Raw genomic sequence first — 17,095 nt, 5'->3', positions numbered from 1 at the left:
CAACATCAAAGTAGCATGGAAAGAGTCTTAGAGCAAGAGCAATGCAATTGTAAGTGTATTTGACTTCGTGTCTTGGAAATGTATGCTAATTGGGACTGTATGTGTTGTATGCATATGAATTTGGGCTGAATTGTGACTGTTTTTAAATGATTTTCAAATTGATTTAAAACCAATTAGTAGTGTATGAGATTGTTTGAAATGTATGTTAATTGGGTTTGTTTGTATATGTTGTATGCATATGAATTGGGACTGTTTTAAACTGATTCTCAAAGTGTAGATGAACAAGCCAGTAGATTGGATGAAGTTGTAGGATTTGAATACAGTTATTGGAATTATTTCATGCTAATGATCATTTTCTATGTCAAGAATATGTTGTATACTTACTCCCATTTTTATCTCATTTAATCTGTTTAATTGTTCCAAAATTGTTGAACTTATATATTAATTTTCAATGTCAATTTCAATGTCAATTTAATTAATTTAGCATTTAATTTGTATTTTCAATTTCTGTTCTAAACTACATCAGCTACAACTTTAATAATATATATCACTGTGTTAACCAATACTTTTATATCTTTCCAATACTTTAATAATATATATATCACTTATTTAACCAATACTTTTATAGCTTTCCAATAACTATTTAGAATGACATTTATTTAATTGGGATGCTGAATTTATTCTAAGAATTATTTTTGTTGTTAATCATTTTAATCATAGTTTTAGTAACAATAGTGTTATTCTAAGAATTTATATTGTTATTGTTGTCTTTCTAGTTCTTATATATCAATGCAGTGGTGTTCTAAGTACTGTTCTTGTTTTGGTGTGGTTATTGTTGTCTCTGTTCTGTCTCTTTACAATTATTTTTTATGTATCAAGTATTATTACTCTCTTTACAAAGTTTTTATTGTTAATCATAGTTTTAAAGTTTTTACTCTGTTCTAATTAATGAAGTAGGTTCTTGGTTGGCTCCTTCGTTATTTCAGTGACTGGTGAGCCTAATCAAAATTTACCAATTAATGAAGTAGGTTCAGCTATGCAACCTATAAAGAAGAGGAAATCTAGTTCAAGTGGTTCTAGGCAATCATCTGCTTGCTGGGAACATTTTATTAAATTACCCGATGACCTAGTTGATGCACCCACTGCAGCCTGCAAACACTGCCATAAAAAATACTTGTGTGACCCTAGGACTCACGACACCACTAATTTGAACCACCATATTTTAAAATGTTCTAAGAAGCCCCTTGTCGTGTCAACTGACTCCACACAAACTATTCTAACATACCCAAGTGTAGATGGTAAATTGGTTCAAGTTAGCTCTAGATTTGACAAGAAAGCTTGTAGAAGTGCTTTGTCAGTTTTTGTAGTTCTAGATGAGCAGCCATTTAGTGCAGTAGAGGGTGAAGGGTTTTAATTTTATTCCAAAGTAATGCAGCCCCAATTTACCATCCCATCTAGGCGTACGGTAGCTAGGGACTGTTTTCAGCTATACTTGGATGAAAAACAAAAGTTAAAGGCCTTTTTTAAGTCTGATTGCAATAGGGTAGCACTTACTACTGATTGTTGGACTTCTATACAAAATCTCAACTACTTGACCCTTACAACACACTTTGTGGATAACGAATGGAAGTACCAAAAAAGAATTATAAGCTTTACCGTAATTCCAAACCACAAAGGTGAAACTGTAGGTAGGAAGATTGAAGAAGTGTTAAGGGATTGGGGAATTAGGAATGTGTCAACCATAACTGTTGATAATGCCACTTCAAATGATGTTGTTGTGACATATCTAAAGAGAAAAATAGCAAATATGAATGGGTTAATGGGGGGTGGAGAGTGTTTTCATATGAGGTGTTCAGCTCACATTTTGAACTTGGTGGTAAATGAGGGTTTGAAAAGATAAACATTTATCTGTAACTAGTGTTAGAGATGCTGTTAGATTTGTTAAGTCCTCACCTCATAGGGCAACCAAGTTTAAAGAATGCATTGAATTTGCTGGAATAACTTGCAAAAAATTAGTATGTCTTGATGTTTCAACTCGTTGGAACGCGACATATTTAATGCTAGAAGCTGCGGAGAAGTTTCAACTCGCTTTTGAAAAGCTTGAGGATGAAGAGTCGAGCTATAGGGAGTTCTTTGGAAAAGGTAATCCCCCTAGTAATGATGATTGGGACATTGCTAGGGCTTTTAGCGCTTTCCTAAAGTTATTCTATGAAGCAACTAAGACTTTTTCCACCTCTCAAAATGTGAGTTTGCATACTTGTTTTCACCAAGTGTCTGCCATTTATTGTGAGTTAAAGCAAGCTACTTTGAACTTAAATGATTTTTTTGCAAGTGTGGGTGGAGATATGATGGAAAAATATAATAGATATTGGGGAAGTCCTGATAAGATGAACAAGATGATATAATTTGGTATTATTCTTGATCCAAGATACAAGTTGAGTTACATTGAGTGGGCGTTTAAGGACATGTATGGAGTTGGATCAAAGTTTGGTAGCGACTTGGTAAAATCTATAAAAGAGAATTTACAAAAGTTGTATGATTGGTATAAGCAAGCTTATGACCAAGAACATAATTCCATATAGCCTCTTGGTAGTGGTGGAAATAATGTCTCCAATGATGAAACAAATGCATCTGCTGCCCGTTCATCACTTATGGCTAGAGCCAATGCTTTTGAGCAACATTTAGAGGAGCAAGAATCGATTGGTCAACAAAATGAGCTTGAGGTGTATAATTCTAGTAAGTGTGTCAAAAGGGATCCTAACTTTGACATTCTTGTATGGTGGAAACGTAATTCAATCGAATATCCTATTTTATATACAATGGCTAAAGATATTTTAGCCACACCAGTGTCTACTGTTGCTTCTGAAAGTGCTTTTAGCACAGGAGGGAGAGTCATAGAAACCTATAGGAGTTCTTTAACTGTTGAAATGGCCGAGGCTTTAATTTGCACCCAGAATTGGTTAAGGCCTTCTTTTACCTATTTCAAAGATATGAATCTCATGGAAGATTTTGAGATTTCAGAAAATATTGTAACAAGTAAATTTATTACTGAATTTCTAATAAATATGATGTAATGTTGTATAATTATGCCTTATTAAAAATTGTTTATTTAATTATTTTAGAGTTTCAACAAATGTATTTAGCCGCAAAAGGAGTATCAGGTGTCTCATCATCACAGTCTCAACCACAACCTTCGGGTTGTGCTTGAAATGGATGTATGTATATCATTATTTACTTATTACTTTATTATTATTTTTGTTAACTAATGTTTATGTTGTCCAATTTTCCAGGTCAACTATGTTTTTTGATTTTTTGGAGTCATGCATGATCTTTATATATATATATATATATATATATATATATATATATATATATATATATATATATATATATATATATATATATATATATATATATATATATATATATATATATATATATATATATCACTACTCAATGGCCAAATGAAGAATATGTACTTATATTTTATCTCTTGGATTTTGAAGAAAATAGCTAGGCTACTACGTAACAGAATCCGTCGAATTTTGCTTCAATTGCGTCGTTGTTAACAGAAAAAGATAGGTTAAGTATAACTGTCGTACCTTGAGAAAAATGGGAGACACGACTTAAGCGAAGCGCAATTGCACGCTCGCAATGATGGACTGAACAGAGTCGCCATCGAACTTTATTTATTCCTAAAAAGGAAAGGGGAAATATCGATAAAACCCAAGAAAAAAAAGACAATGATTATGATCGTCGCAACCAAATCAGGGTTCGGGAGTCGATTACGCAAGGGGGAGGTATTAACACCCCTCACGTCCGTTGTACTCAACGGGAACCATTAGGTTAGTTGTGTGCGTTAATGTTAGTTTGAAATGTTTAGGCTTTAAGTTATTAGGTGGGAAAGAAAGAATAAAAGAAAGGAGAATATTTTTTGGATTTTCGACGAAGGACTAAACCTAAGTTTTTTATTAGTGGGTCTGACAAGATTTACGAATCCTGCTCCTACGTATCTCAACAGAGAAATCAAGGCTTACGTAGTTCTTGGTAGAAAAAAAATGTTTGTTTGTTGGTCGATTATAGCGAAAACTACTTTGTGTCAAATCGACAAAAACATTGTTGGACTATCCAAAACAGGTGGAAAAACATTGCCTTGCATCGTTTTGAAACAAAGTACCTTTCGTTTGAGAAAAGGTTTAAGAGTCAATCGCACAGCGGCGAGAAAAGAACTTGATTGGTTTGATGTGTTTTGAATAATGGCGAGAACTTGGATGAGCGGGGTATCCATCTCGAATCCTAGTCTCAGGAGTGCATGGTATCCACCACGTTCCATTTCCATCTTATTTGCAAAAATGTTTAATAAGAATTAAGTATTTTTGAGGTTTGATTGAGAAATGGTTTGAAGAAACTGCCTTGACAATTTTAAATATGGCGAGAGCTAAGATAGGCGAGACATCCACCTCGAGTCTTAATCTCAGGAGTGCATGGTATCCATCATGTTCCATTTCCATCTTTATTGAAAAGTGTTTAGATAGGAATTAAGTATTTTAAGTTTTATTGTGAAAATGACTTGACATTGGATCAAGCATTGATGGACGTTTAAGAGAAATTTGAATGAGTGTTTGAGAGAAAATAAAGTAGATAAATTTGGATGATGGCGATAGCTAGGATAGGCGAGACATCCATCTCGAACCCTAGTCTCAGGAGTGCGTGGTATCCACCACGTTCCATTTCCATCTTTATTGAAAATGTCTTGAATATGAATTAATATTTTTTGAGTTTTTATTATGAAAAACGGCTTGACATTGGATCAAGCATTTGATGAAAGTTTGAAAGAGATGAAATGGAATGGGAGGAAGAAATGGATTGATTTGTTTATTGAGAAAATACTCGATGTTGGATCGAGTCATTATTTTTGATCTTTTGGGAATGGTTGATTTTATTCTTGTGTTAGTAGCTAACTAAACAGTCAAGCAATAAAGAAATAAAACAGTAAAATTATTACATGTCATGGGAGTGAGGGTACATTTTGTCGAATGAGAATTCAAAATAATGAAATAATTAAATCGGGCCCAAACAACAAAAAATGTGATGTATGAGTGTAAGTGCAAGAGAACTGTCTCATTGTAAGAAGGCCCAAGAGTAAGCCATGTGAAGAAAATAACACAACAAGTTATATTTACAACACACTTAAAAATTAAATCGAAAAGAGATAAAATTGGGATTTGCACGGATGGAAATTGAGGGACACACAAAACCTAAATAATGTGCTCAAAGTCGGTTTGCGCATATTGACAATAATTGAAATGTCATATGCGATTAATCAAAACGCGGCGAAATACTATCAATATATCGATAAAAATAATCATGGATAAATAACAAGAAAAATTGCCAAATCCATAAGTTAAAAATCGATGTTTAAACAATAAATCAAGGACAAACATTAAAATCAACAAGTGTTTAAAAAAAGAGAAAAAAAATTATAAAAGGTTTAAAATAATAAAAAAATGGTAATAATAATAAAAACTAGTAGAAAATGGAAAGTATATTAAAAAAATAAGAAATGCTAAAATCCAGGGATCAAATCCAGAACCTAGGGTTTACCAAACAACGTTTTTGCCACTAGACTATAACTATTTTGTTATCCAAATATCGTCTGCATTACTATAAATATAATAACCATATAATAAACAGGCGTTGAATATAATTAAATAACAAATATAACAGTAGCAGGTTCTGGGAAACATATTCATCTTAGTCCAGCAATCATTTTTCTTTCCCTTTGAACATCAAAATTTTACAGAAGTTAACCAAACAAATGGAAGCTTTAAGGAAGCTAAAACGGAGAAATGGAAATAGAAATTCGAAAAGGAAACTAACCGGTTGCGGCGAGATTAACCGACGGATGTAGGTAAGGTTTCGTCTGAACCGGTCTTTGATCTTCTTGTCCGTTCTTCATCAAGAAAAACTATGGTTTTCTTTTCTCCTTGCCGTCGGCTCCTTTTTTTTCTTAGTGAACAGTAGCGGCTCCTCTCTCAAAAATTAGGATTCTCTGTGAATAGTAATTTCCCTTTTATATGCTACTCATCTCTTTCCTCTGCTGTGTTTTCTTTCGGAGGAGTGGAGTGTCCGGAGGTTGGAAAGTTTTGTCCTCATCCCCAGTTGGTGGTCCCTCCCTCAATTCTCTTCATTTCCAAAACTTCACTGTTGGTAAGAAACAATTCACCACTGTAACTCACTTAGATGAAAATAGGATATGTTTTTTTTATGTAAACTGATTTTGTGTGGTGTTGTTAACTTGGAGGAAAACATCTCTTTTTTGCAGGGATTTGATAGCTTGTGGATGAGAGGCAAATTCTTTTGTTAGCGGATGGTAATGTGCGGCAAATAGCAAGCGACAGTTAACCTTTCCAATCAGATGTCGGAATACAGCATATGCAATGTCATATCCATCAAAAGTGCTTGTTCCCCGACCCAATTCATCAAGGATAACAAGAGAATCTTGAGTAGCATTCTGAAGTACTGATGCAGTTTCTGTATACTCAATAAAGAAGGTATCGCCTGCCATGATTCTATCTGTGGCTCCAAGCCGTGTGAAGATGATATCCACAACTGAGAGAACACAATTTTCACAAGGGACATAGCAACCTAACTGGGCCATAATAACAGCTAGACAGGTAGCACGCAAAAGTGTTGATTTTCCACCCATGTTTGGCCCTGTTAGAAGCAATGTGCGAGGATGTTGCATGTCTTCGTTCTCACCCAGGATTATGTTATTTGGAACAGGCACACGCCCACTCTCTCCAAGAGCAAATGGATGCCATAGTCCCTTCATTTTGAGCTCAGGCACTCCACTATCTTTACTTGTACCTTTTGATGTTGGCACTACAACAGGCCTAGACACAGTTCCACAAGAAAAGCTAGAAGTAACAGCAAAAGATCTTAGCACATCAATGTAGTTGATGGCATGAACAACTTCGACCCATTGAGCAGCTTTCTCCAAAAATAATTCAGCAAGTATTGTGAGTGTTTCAGCATCTGTATCCGTAACATCATGATTTTGGTAATTTGGGAAGTCACTGTCTACAGCTGCTTCAAACTGAGTAAGGAACTGATCGAGCCCATCACTGCCAGTCAGAACAGGAAGTTTAACAATTTTGGTCAAGGATGATATTAGAGACTTCTCTTTCTGTAGTAGAAGCAGCAAACTCAAAGTAGTCTGAAGGCCTTTTACAAGAGACCCAAACACTTTCACCCTCTTTTTCAATATTTTCTTTGCCAACAAAGGAAGTAAGATAGAGCTTGATACTTTAAGGCTAGACTTGGTCCAACCAAGTAATAGTTCCAAATCTGGAAGCTTGCAAAGATGTTGTGCAATATGAAACACAACTTCAGGTAAAGTTATTAAATGATCTACCACCTCAAGCCTATTATTAATTCCTTCAGCATCTTTCAGTGGACAGCAAACCCAGTTCCTAAGAATTGCTGCCGAGTCTTCCTTTGCTTTGGCAGATCCCGACTCCAAAATTTGAACAAGTGGAGGTATACCAACAGCAGCAGTAATGGCCCATTTACTTTCAACATTTTCATCAGACAATAAACAGAGCAAGGCAATAGCACATTCTTGTTGCTGTTCTGATGAAAGTCCCAGATGTGATATCAATTGCTGAACTCCTTCACGGCCTAGAAGCGCACACCATAGACTGCATTCACTTTTGCATAATGTCAACAGAGCTTTTATAAGCTCATATTGCACTTCATTGGCAGCCACAGTTATCAAACCAACAAGCAAACGTTTTGCATCGGAATTTGCTAGTTTAGTTGAGAGTACGGAATTACCGTATAAACCAGCAAGAGCTTTGATGGTCCGTTCTAGCACAAGGAAAGGCAAGCGAGGTTTGAATTGTTTGAGTAATGTCTCTTCAACCACCAAAGGATCTGACGGTTTGGTAGATTCGGCGAGCTGATGCTATAGATCCTAAAGTGTCGGCAATTTGTGTAGGAGAAGAGCATGACTCGAGGCTTTGACCGAGGCTAGATATGACATAAGACAAACCACCAGAAATATTTGCTAAAGCGCACATAGCATTCTCTTGTAATGCTTGAGCACACTCACCCTGCATGAATTCTTTTGAGGGAGCTATGGTAGCATTGATCAGAGCCGGAATGCCATAAAGCATTTCACTAACAAAGCTCCAGTTAGGACCATACTCATGAACAACTGCACATAATATTGCATCCTCCTCCGTATCAAAGTCTTCATGGATCCGTCATGCGTTGGTTGGAAATTGAAGCATTGAAAAGCAGGCCTATTAAAAAGGTGGTCAGTTGGATGCGAACGTTGCATAAAATCATCAACAGGAACAGGAAGGTGGAACTGAGTTTCAATTCCGTAACCGGCCGCTCTCATTTCCGAACAATCAAGACTAGTCATTGATTTAGGCAAAAGTTTGAACCCTAAAGAACACCTCCCATACATGTTAGCCTCCCTATTGATCTCAGTTTTGTGCAATGCAGGGTTAACATATCCTGCTGTTGTTTGATAAAGAGCAAACCCAGGATAAACAATAGCCTCTTGAGGCCCCAAATCAACATCCACAAGAATCCACCGACCTTGATAGTCTTTAACATGTAAACCCGCTCTGTCAGACTTAACAAGAGATATCAAGCTTTTATCAACTTGATGATCACGATCAGGATACATAAGCAATTGACCATCCTCTTGAGTTGCCACTATATTATGATGTTGTGGCCCTTGAAACGAAGGCCTAGCATGACAGCAAACAGACAAAACTGAAGATGAAATTTCCCGATTTCTCAAGGGAATGTTATCCAATATTCCTACAAACGGAGAACTGCGTAAATTCAAATGGAAGCTAATTGCCTCCAGAATATCCCTTGCCGCTTTTTCCAAATAAAGAAAACATATCGGACAAACCAGCCGGAGGCAACTCAATCGAGTTATTCGGTTCCGAATGAGTTAAACCTGGTCTATAATCATATGTTTCTTGCCACAAATGAGGATCTGCATAGTAACCAGAAGTTTTGCATCCCAGCTTTCATATACAAGAGGCTCCTCATCTTCGTCAATTTCGGCTTCCAACTCCTCCTTATACCTTTCAATGCGATCCAATTCCCATTCAGTATCCTCAATCCTGACTTCAGATTCCAAGGCTGCTTTATCTATAATTGGATCCCACAGCTCTAGAAAATGAATGGCATATCGGTCAATAGGGCGTAGCTCACTCTCAAATGCTGATAACGTCTGCCCAGCTGCAGCTGCAGCTTCTGCCATCTGGTTCACATCTGCCAGCATGTCAACATCATCTTCTTTGGCATTTTGTCATCAACTTCGATTCTAAGAGAAACTCCTGTCTCATAGCACCAGCAGCGAGCAACATTCCGGCGTAAGTTTGACAGAAAGAGCATAGGCCATCAAAACAGGACAATCTTCACCAACATTAAAGCGTTTGAATTGTCTCATTTGATTCTGCTGTGTTTCAGGGGTTATGCTTCGAAGAAATGAAACATAATTAACAGCATGAAGATGGCAAAGGTCCCTGTCTCTAGCAGGAAAAGGCTTCTTATAAATTCACTGCTGGATGTTGCAAGCAAAGATGTATCAATGGAAGCACCCAGCCGACCAGAATTCCAAGTACCAGATACTGATGTGGATAGGGGAATGCTTGATGAAGTTGCAGGAAGTAAAGGATCAGGCATAAGGATTGAATCTTCAACAGAATCTCCCACAAGAGCGGTCTCAGCAGTGCAGTTCCTTTCATCGACAATAACTGGTTTTTATCTTTGCCAACATAAGCTTGTAACAGCCTCTGAACTACCATAAACGTGAAGAACGCCAACAAGTTGTGGTTTTCCACGGACATCATAGAAAGCCACATGTCCACTGCTAGTTCCAGCAGGCAGCATCCAACCATCATCTTTGAAGGCTACAGAAGAAAAAAAGGAGCTTCGCAAGAAATGCAAGATGTTGTTCTTCTAGATCCAGAGTCATAAGTGTATAATTTCTTATCAAGGCCAACACTAGCAATGATCTTATCGTTGGATGGAGAGAAGCTAATGCCAGCAGTTGGTGCCGAATGCTGCTCCATCCAAGAAAGCTTAGGGTTGCATCCAGTTGTATCCCACAGATGTACTGTCCCATCATCCCCAGCTGCCACAAGAAGACGACGACTAACCCAAGAATAATCAAGAACTCTCAACATCTGTTGATTGGGATCTTTTGAGTTCAACTGTCCTGCTGCCAATACTCTACTATTCTGTCAAAATCAACTGGGCTCACCATTTCTACCAAACCAACAAACTGTCCACTAGTATTGACCGAAAATAGCAAAAATATGGGACAGTCACCAGGCTTCTCCTTGGCTTCCTGATATGTTGCATCTAGCTTCTTGTTGCCATTAGGGGTGCTTGTCCACACATTATATTTCATGCTTTTATGAATATCATCCTAACTATAAGATTTGACGACATAAAACATTGCATCCGAATAACTCTCGGATAAATCTTCCGGTTGTAATGTTGCTTGTTGGGAACTGGATGCACTTCTTTATCATCATCACTCTTGACAGGAAGGTCCTGACCCTTGAGCAATAATGTGACAGGTCCAAGACTTTTGACATTTTCCTCATCAGAACCGTTGGAACCTCTTGGTTTGGATCGAATATGAAACCGATACTGGAAATTCATTACTTCTGCTTCTCAAAGCGATCCAGGTTGTGGCAGGATTTTTGTGGAATTGCATGATGGCTGTTGGAAGCCGATTGATTCTGGAGAGGGTTCTGATGCTCCATTGGCATCATTGGATGTACGTGGAATCAAGGAGTCCCACTTGCATATGATGTTACAAAGAATTGAGATATCCTTCAAAGAATCTATTAGAAGAAATGTCCAAAATGAAGTGAAGAGGCAAAATGGAGACACTGTCGAAAAACTCAAGATAGAAGTAGTTGAAATAGCCACAGACCAAGATTGCGGTACTGATATTTACTGTCCTTCTTCTGTCTTAGGAAGGAAACTTCAACTTCCTTGTCCATCAAAATTTGTTCTGCTAACTCAGTTTCTACCAATCTGCCAGAAGAAATTCAGCTTGAGACTCGGTGTCTTCTACTTGATACTGTTTGATATTTGTGATGTGAACTGAATATGAGTCCTTGACAGATATCATCACAAAGCACAACGGACACCTTTTCCAGCAGTCTGCACCTTGGAGCACGAGTCTCCACTGTCCACATCAGACAATCTTGAAGCATCAGCTCTCCTCCTAAAAGAGGTTACCATGGAGTCAACTTTTACAGCAATGTCCACTTGACTCTCCGAATTTATGACAGCGGCAATGCTGGAAAAACGCCTCTGTCATCAACTGAAGTAGGTGGTTGTTCTTGGTTTCTTCCTAATGAATTGCTACGGAAATATGCCTCGACCAACCTTTCGGCAGAAGTCAATACTGATGAGAGACTAGAAAGTATTGCTCTATGTGATTGTGATCTTCGAAGCAAAAGAAATTGCACCTCGCGGTTATCCCCTCCCAAGTCAGCGCCATTAACGTTGTTCTGATTCAAACCTGCAACATCTTCCGGTGGCGCCACAGGATTCTGCTCTCTTCTTCGGAACTTATCAGTGAAATTTGGTAAGGGTTTCAATTATTACAAAGCCTGTTTGGTCATGATTTGGTTGATGTTGCTGTGATTTTGTTGTGGATTTGTTGCAGGATTCTTGTGTATCAACTGAAAGCATACCGTTGCCGGATGCGATTCGCATGGCAACAGCTTGCACTGGATTTTGATCTCCATTCGAGTTATGCACCATCATTTGCTGTTGCTGCTGATGTAACTTTAATTGATCTTCATGCTGATGCGCTTCTCCACTCGCTTCTAGTTGATGAAATTGTTGCTGCCTCATTTCAAACAGCGGAAACAATCTGAAGTGGGGACCAAGATCTCTCTTATTTTAAACAGCTATCTCAATCTTTGGGTGAGGATCAAAGTCAATAAGCTTAAAATTAGTAGCCACAAAAGAATCTATGTCTTTCTTCTTTGGATTGATTTTCTAAGTTGGAAAAGGTTTTGGCAGGTTATGAAGCTGCTCCTGCAAAGGTCTCACATGAGTTTGGAACAGGAAACTCTCCCACATCAGATTTCTTAGGCACGCATTTCTTCCTTGAGACGGCGCACTCGTTGAATTCATCAACCACGCTGTTTTCAAACACGTCTCCGCATCTAATTTGGCATTCAGTCTCATCAGGTCTATTGTTGCAAGTTTGGAGACAAGCAATATTGGCAGCACATGACGGGTTTGAAAGACATTTGGCTAATTCTGGCCTGCATTCCTTGAACAAACAGGCACAAGTTTTGAGAGCATCCACAGCATCAGCTGATGGAACAATCATTAGAATGCAACGCAATAAGCCAGCTAGTTCCATGATGCGTAAATTTCTCCAATCATGGAGAGAAACAAGCATCCTATTGAAACCAATTTCTAATATCTATGAAGGATTGGGAGAAGAATGGTGTTCCCCTTTGTGGTGTCGACATTGCCATCCCAAACCGCGAGAATGGCTATGAAGCCCTAACAAATGCAAGTGTGAAGGTTTTCTGGTGAAGGACACTAGTTTGAGAAGTTCCACAGTACCACTAGGAGAACATTGAAACCTTGATGATGATGTTGCTGTTACAATCTTTCATTTGCACATTGTTGTCTCTTGTGTAGGAGTTGTAGCAGGGATATGTAACATGTGACCCACATGACACACATCCATTGAGAAAAGGCCATGTTTCCTTGAAACTGTAGTTAGCACTTCAACACACATGAGAATGGCTGACCCTGGATCTGGAGTACCGGCAACTGTTTTACGTCTCAAGTTAACATAAAATATATGTGGGCTCTGTAAATGCACAATAATGTTGAAAACAGCAGATACTAAGCTCTGACAGTGTCTTTTGATCAGCTTCAAGCCTTTCCGACCTGAAACAAATTCGAGAATCATGTCCAAGCAATCAATGCCAGCTGCCACAAGTGTTGAAATTTCACCCCATCTTTATTTGTTTTTATGCCATAGATTATAGTGCATCCTTTGTATTACGACTAGTTGTCATACGGTGAACTGGACTTTTTGTGTTTTTTATCGCAATGTCGCGGTTAGCAAGAGTCGCCACCGACTTTTCTTTTATCCAATAAGGAAAGGTGGAAAAGAACAGGAAAGACCTTAATTTAGATTTTGGGTTCGGAGGTACATTATACAAAGGGAAGGTGTTAGCACCCTTTGTATCCATGGTTATCCATGGGCTCTTAATTGCTCGATCACTTATATTATTTTTGTCTAAAAAAGTGTTTGTGAATTGTTTGGAAAATTGTTTTGAAAAGAGAATTTAACTTTGTAATGATTCTTGTATGAATGTATACAAAGTGATTATCTCGTTTAGTTTTGAAAATTGTTTAGAAAAATATAACTCGGTAATGATTCTAGTATGAATGTATACCAAGTGGTGATTTCCTGAAGGTATTTTGAAAGGTGTGAGGTGTGAAAAAATGTTTTAGGTTGTGAGCCAGCAATTAAGAGTTATACCGACCCAAGGTCTTTATGAGTATTTCCTATCCTTATGAGGGTAAAACTGTCCTTATTATTGAGAAATAAGTAGTTTTATCCTTTGGATGTAAAAGGGTCATCGTAGGGTCATCGATTGGTCATTGAAGTCATCGATTGGTCATTGAAGGCAACAGTTATGAGGATACCTTAGCATTCGAAGGGACTATCATCATTTAACCGTAGGCAACATCGGAGGGTCATCGAGGGACAAAGTTGTATATTCGAAGGCAACATCCGAGGGACTATAATTTATTTTATGATGATTTAACCGAAGGGTCTTTGCTAAGGGTATCCCCACGTTCGCGGGACATGACCGTAATATCGTAATCGTAAGGCAACAAAGAGAGGTCCAAGATCACTTATTCAAAGGCAAAGTTTTACAATTAATTATATAATTAGGATGAAACTCCACATTAAAATTATTAAAAATAATATATTAAAAAATTAATACATTAGAAATTAATACATTAAAAAATTAATTTAGGGTGAAACTCCACAAGGGTATCCCACAAATAAAGTGGAATACCTAGCCAATAACCTTTTTCTGGGATATGTGAACCTTTACGAAATACCTAGCCAATAACCTTTTCCTGGGATATGTGAACCTTTACGAAACTCAAAAAAAAAGAAACATGTCAGAACACCAAATCAGGGTGCAATCGAAGATTACACCGGAGAAATATCATAACAATAAATAGGATAGGATAAATAATGCATGGCTATGATAAAAACATAAAAAAAACAGACTAGAAGAATCAGGTACTGTCTCGTTCGCCTCTGCCTCGCCTATCGAAGGCCACGGATTTTGAATTTGAAAACAGCCCCATGTTAGGAACTTTGAATTTTATGGCATTTTATTACAGGAATAACATGGTCAAACATTCAGGGTATTCAGGCATATTTAAATTCCCATACGAAAACAAATTATATGTCAACATTTAATCATGATGCATTATATATGTAAATATGGCCAATTGAAAGTATAAACAATAGAGATACGCAAACCTGTTTGCCAATTCAAGGTTGAAGGGATTGACCACTTGTAGTATCGGAATAAGTTAGGCAGCGGGAATTGGACGGCGATGGCTTCGGTGCAGATGGGCTGCCTTCAGGGTTTACTCTGAATTCTCCGGGTAGGCAGGGTTCCTATGCCAAAGTTTCTATCCGTCCTTCTCTGTTCTCTCTTTCTTTTTCCTCAAGGTTTTGTTCCAAGGAAACCTCAGAGTGTTTTGCTTCTCTTCCTTCTTTCTCCAGTAAATCTCTCAGTGTAAACTCCAAGTGTCTTTTCCCTACTGAAACTTCAGTATTTATAGACTAATTTCGTGGGTAATGGGCTTGGAATGAGGGAGACTCAAGTCCAAAATAATTTGTTATGTTTTATTTATTTATTTATTTTAATTATTTAATTAATTAATTAATTAATTAATTAATTAAAAAAAAATTCTTTTTTTTTTTTTTTTTTCTTTTTTTTTTCGTTTCTTTTTCGTTTTTTTTTCGTTTTTTTTTTTTTTTTTTTTTTTTTTTTAGGAAAAATGATGGGTAATTTTTGGGGTATGACACTAGTGCTCTCTCAATGGCCTGTATAGTAGACAAAAGGTGCAACTCCGATTTCCCCTCTATAAAAGCTTTGAATGACACCTGCAACCTAGTTTTCAATTCATTCAAGCAAAAGTAGTGCATCTCATTAGAAGAGCAAGCTTCAAATGGTCCTTTATGCAGTGTCTTTGTGCTCGACTGTCTTTCGTGCAAGGTTAGTTTTGTTCTCTTTCCTTGCAACAATATGGACTTGCCTATTGCCCTCATGTGAATTTTTACTAATTTTCTATAAACTTTACTCGATGAGGTAGGATCTGTGAAAGGAAAATAACTTGCTAATTCTCTTAGATAGCTGAGAGCACCATCTAACAAAAGAAAAGCAGATTGTCGTGGGACCCCAACCATCTCTGTAAATTCTAATAACAATACTTGTGAGATCTCAATAAATGCAGGCACACAACTTGAAGGCAACGGCGAATCATCCATCAGATAAGTTGAAGGCTGGCTTCTCAAAATTCAAGTGGGCCCAGATTGTTGAAACGGTGAAGGTGTTGGCTGATGCAAAATGAGAACCATGGAATTCTGAAATGGCAACTAGAGATTCGGGCTGAACTTGAGGCCCAACATCGTCGTCTCTCCTTGCTTGTGACTTCCGACGCTTTATTCTTTCAACTTGTCGTTGATGCAAACCGTGCTCTTTGTAAATTATGTTTTTTTTTTGGGATAATCTATGATTTGTAATGAATGAAAATTGGTGTTTCTTGTAGCAAGACAAGGATCTCTCTTTGCATCTTAGAAACTTCATGTATTCATGTGATGAGATGCTTTTTGATTATAAGTTATTCATATGCCATGTACATGGATGATTATGATTGAATGAATGAATGAAGTAATCGAACTATGAATGAGTATGTGGAAATTCTTGAATATGAATGAAAAAAATTCCAATGTAATGAAGAAATATGAAATGTAGAATCTCGTATGTGAAATGAAGAATATAAATGTGAATGAAGAAATATGTATGGAATTTCTTTGAATTATGAATGAATGAGAAAATGAATATGCATGATGACCCAAAATAAAATATTGTGCACTTGACACATGATTTACTCGAAAGGAGGGTGAAAATCGGTAATAAGACAAATGATAGATGAATAATCACCTCGATGAAATTTGAAACGAAAGATGAAACATGAGGTTCACTTGATCCCAACAAATGAAAGAGTTTTCAAACCCCGCATGGCTAAGGAGATTAATCATCTTATACCAAAAATCAAGAAACAAAGCCCAACAGACAAACATGGACTGGTCGTGGTAGCGAGTCCAACAACAAACGTTTTTTTTGTAGCATCACGACCAGATAAAGAATACAAACGAGTGATTGATGGGGAAAAATTTTCAGGGTCAAAATCGGGATATAACAATAACTTATTACATTCTTGGATCACAACGACTTGGAGCCTTTGGGATATGAGTATGAGAAATGATATCCTGTTCAAGAACGTAAATTGTGTGGAAAGTGAAGTTGTTTTCAATATTAAACTCATGTAATAGAACACTATATTTTGAATAGAAAGGAAGTCATTTTTATAATATAAAATTAACACATCACTACCATAATAGTCTTTGTCATAACTCATAATAATACACGTATTGGCTTCATTTCTGCCGGTATCATCCATAATGTTACTGAATGATAGAAAAGAAGTAATTTTCTTCAATTAAGTCAATTTTTTCTTCAATTTTCTAAGTTTTCTCAAATTGCAAGCAGGAACCTTAAACAAGATTACTTAAGTGGGTCTCTACCACCAGCTATTGGAAATCTGAATCGTATGCAATACACGTACAACCATTCACTCATGTTCATCACATTATGTTTATTTCTAGTTAGGAAATGGTATTTTCTTATGTTAACAAGATTACTTAAGTGGGTCTGTACCACCAGCTATTGGAAAT

At 37.1% G+C, this 17,095-nt stretch overlaps 1 protein-coding gene and 2 pseudogenes across 1 annotated transcript; 1 reads left to right on the top strand and 2 right to left on the bottom strand.

Annotated features, from left to right (window-relative positions):
- Nucleotides 1-1,414, top strand: part of LOC127137886 (protein ACTIVITY OF BC1 COMPLEX KINASE 7, chloroplastic-like) — a 39,915-nt pseudogene extending 38,501 nt beyond the window's left edge.
- Nucleotides 1,415-5,667: 4,253 nt separating this feature from the next.
- LOC127137885 (DNA mismatch repair protein MSH7) lies at nucleotides 5,668-8,123 on the bottom strand. Its single transcript, XM_051064295.1, has 2 exons — nucleotides 8,046-8,123; nucleotides 5,668-7,969 (listed from the first exon to the last, which is right to left on the bottom strand). The coding sequence occupies exons 1-2, from the start codon at nucleotides 8,121-8,123 to the stop codon at nucleotides 6,266-6,268; spliced, it is 1,782 nt and encodes a 593-aa protein (XP_050920252.1). The 3' UTR covers nucleotides 5,668-6,265.
- On the bottom strand, nucleotides 7,967-9,295 carry LOC127137884 (uncharacterized; annotated as a pseudogene).
- Nucleotides 9,296-17,095: the final 7,800 nt, after the last annotated feature.

This window comes from Lathyrus oleraceus, chromosome 4 (assembly GCF_024323335.1).
Source record: "Lathyrus oleraceus cultivar Zhongwan6 chromosome 4, CAAS_Psat_ZW6_1.0, whole genome shotgun sequence".
NCBI classification, from domain to species: Eukaryota; Viridiplantae; Streptophyta; class Magnoliopsida; order Fabales; family Fabaceae; genus Lathyrus; species Lathyrus oleraceus.
This window is presented reverse-complemented; position numbering and strand designations above follow the sequence as displayed.

What these genes read in the sequence shown, in the direction of transcription:
- LOC127137885 (XM_051064295.1), bottom strand. Translation starts at nt 8,123, where the DNA reads ATGCAGGGTGAGTGTGCTCAAGCATTACAAGAGAATGCTATGTGCGCT. An exon ending in TTTCTGGTGGTTTGTCTTAT is followed by an intron (nt 7,970 to 8,045) that starts GTCATATCTAGC and finishes TAGGATCTATAG; the next exon opens with CATCAGCTCGCCGAATCTAC.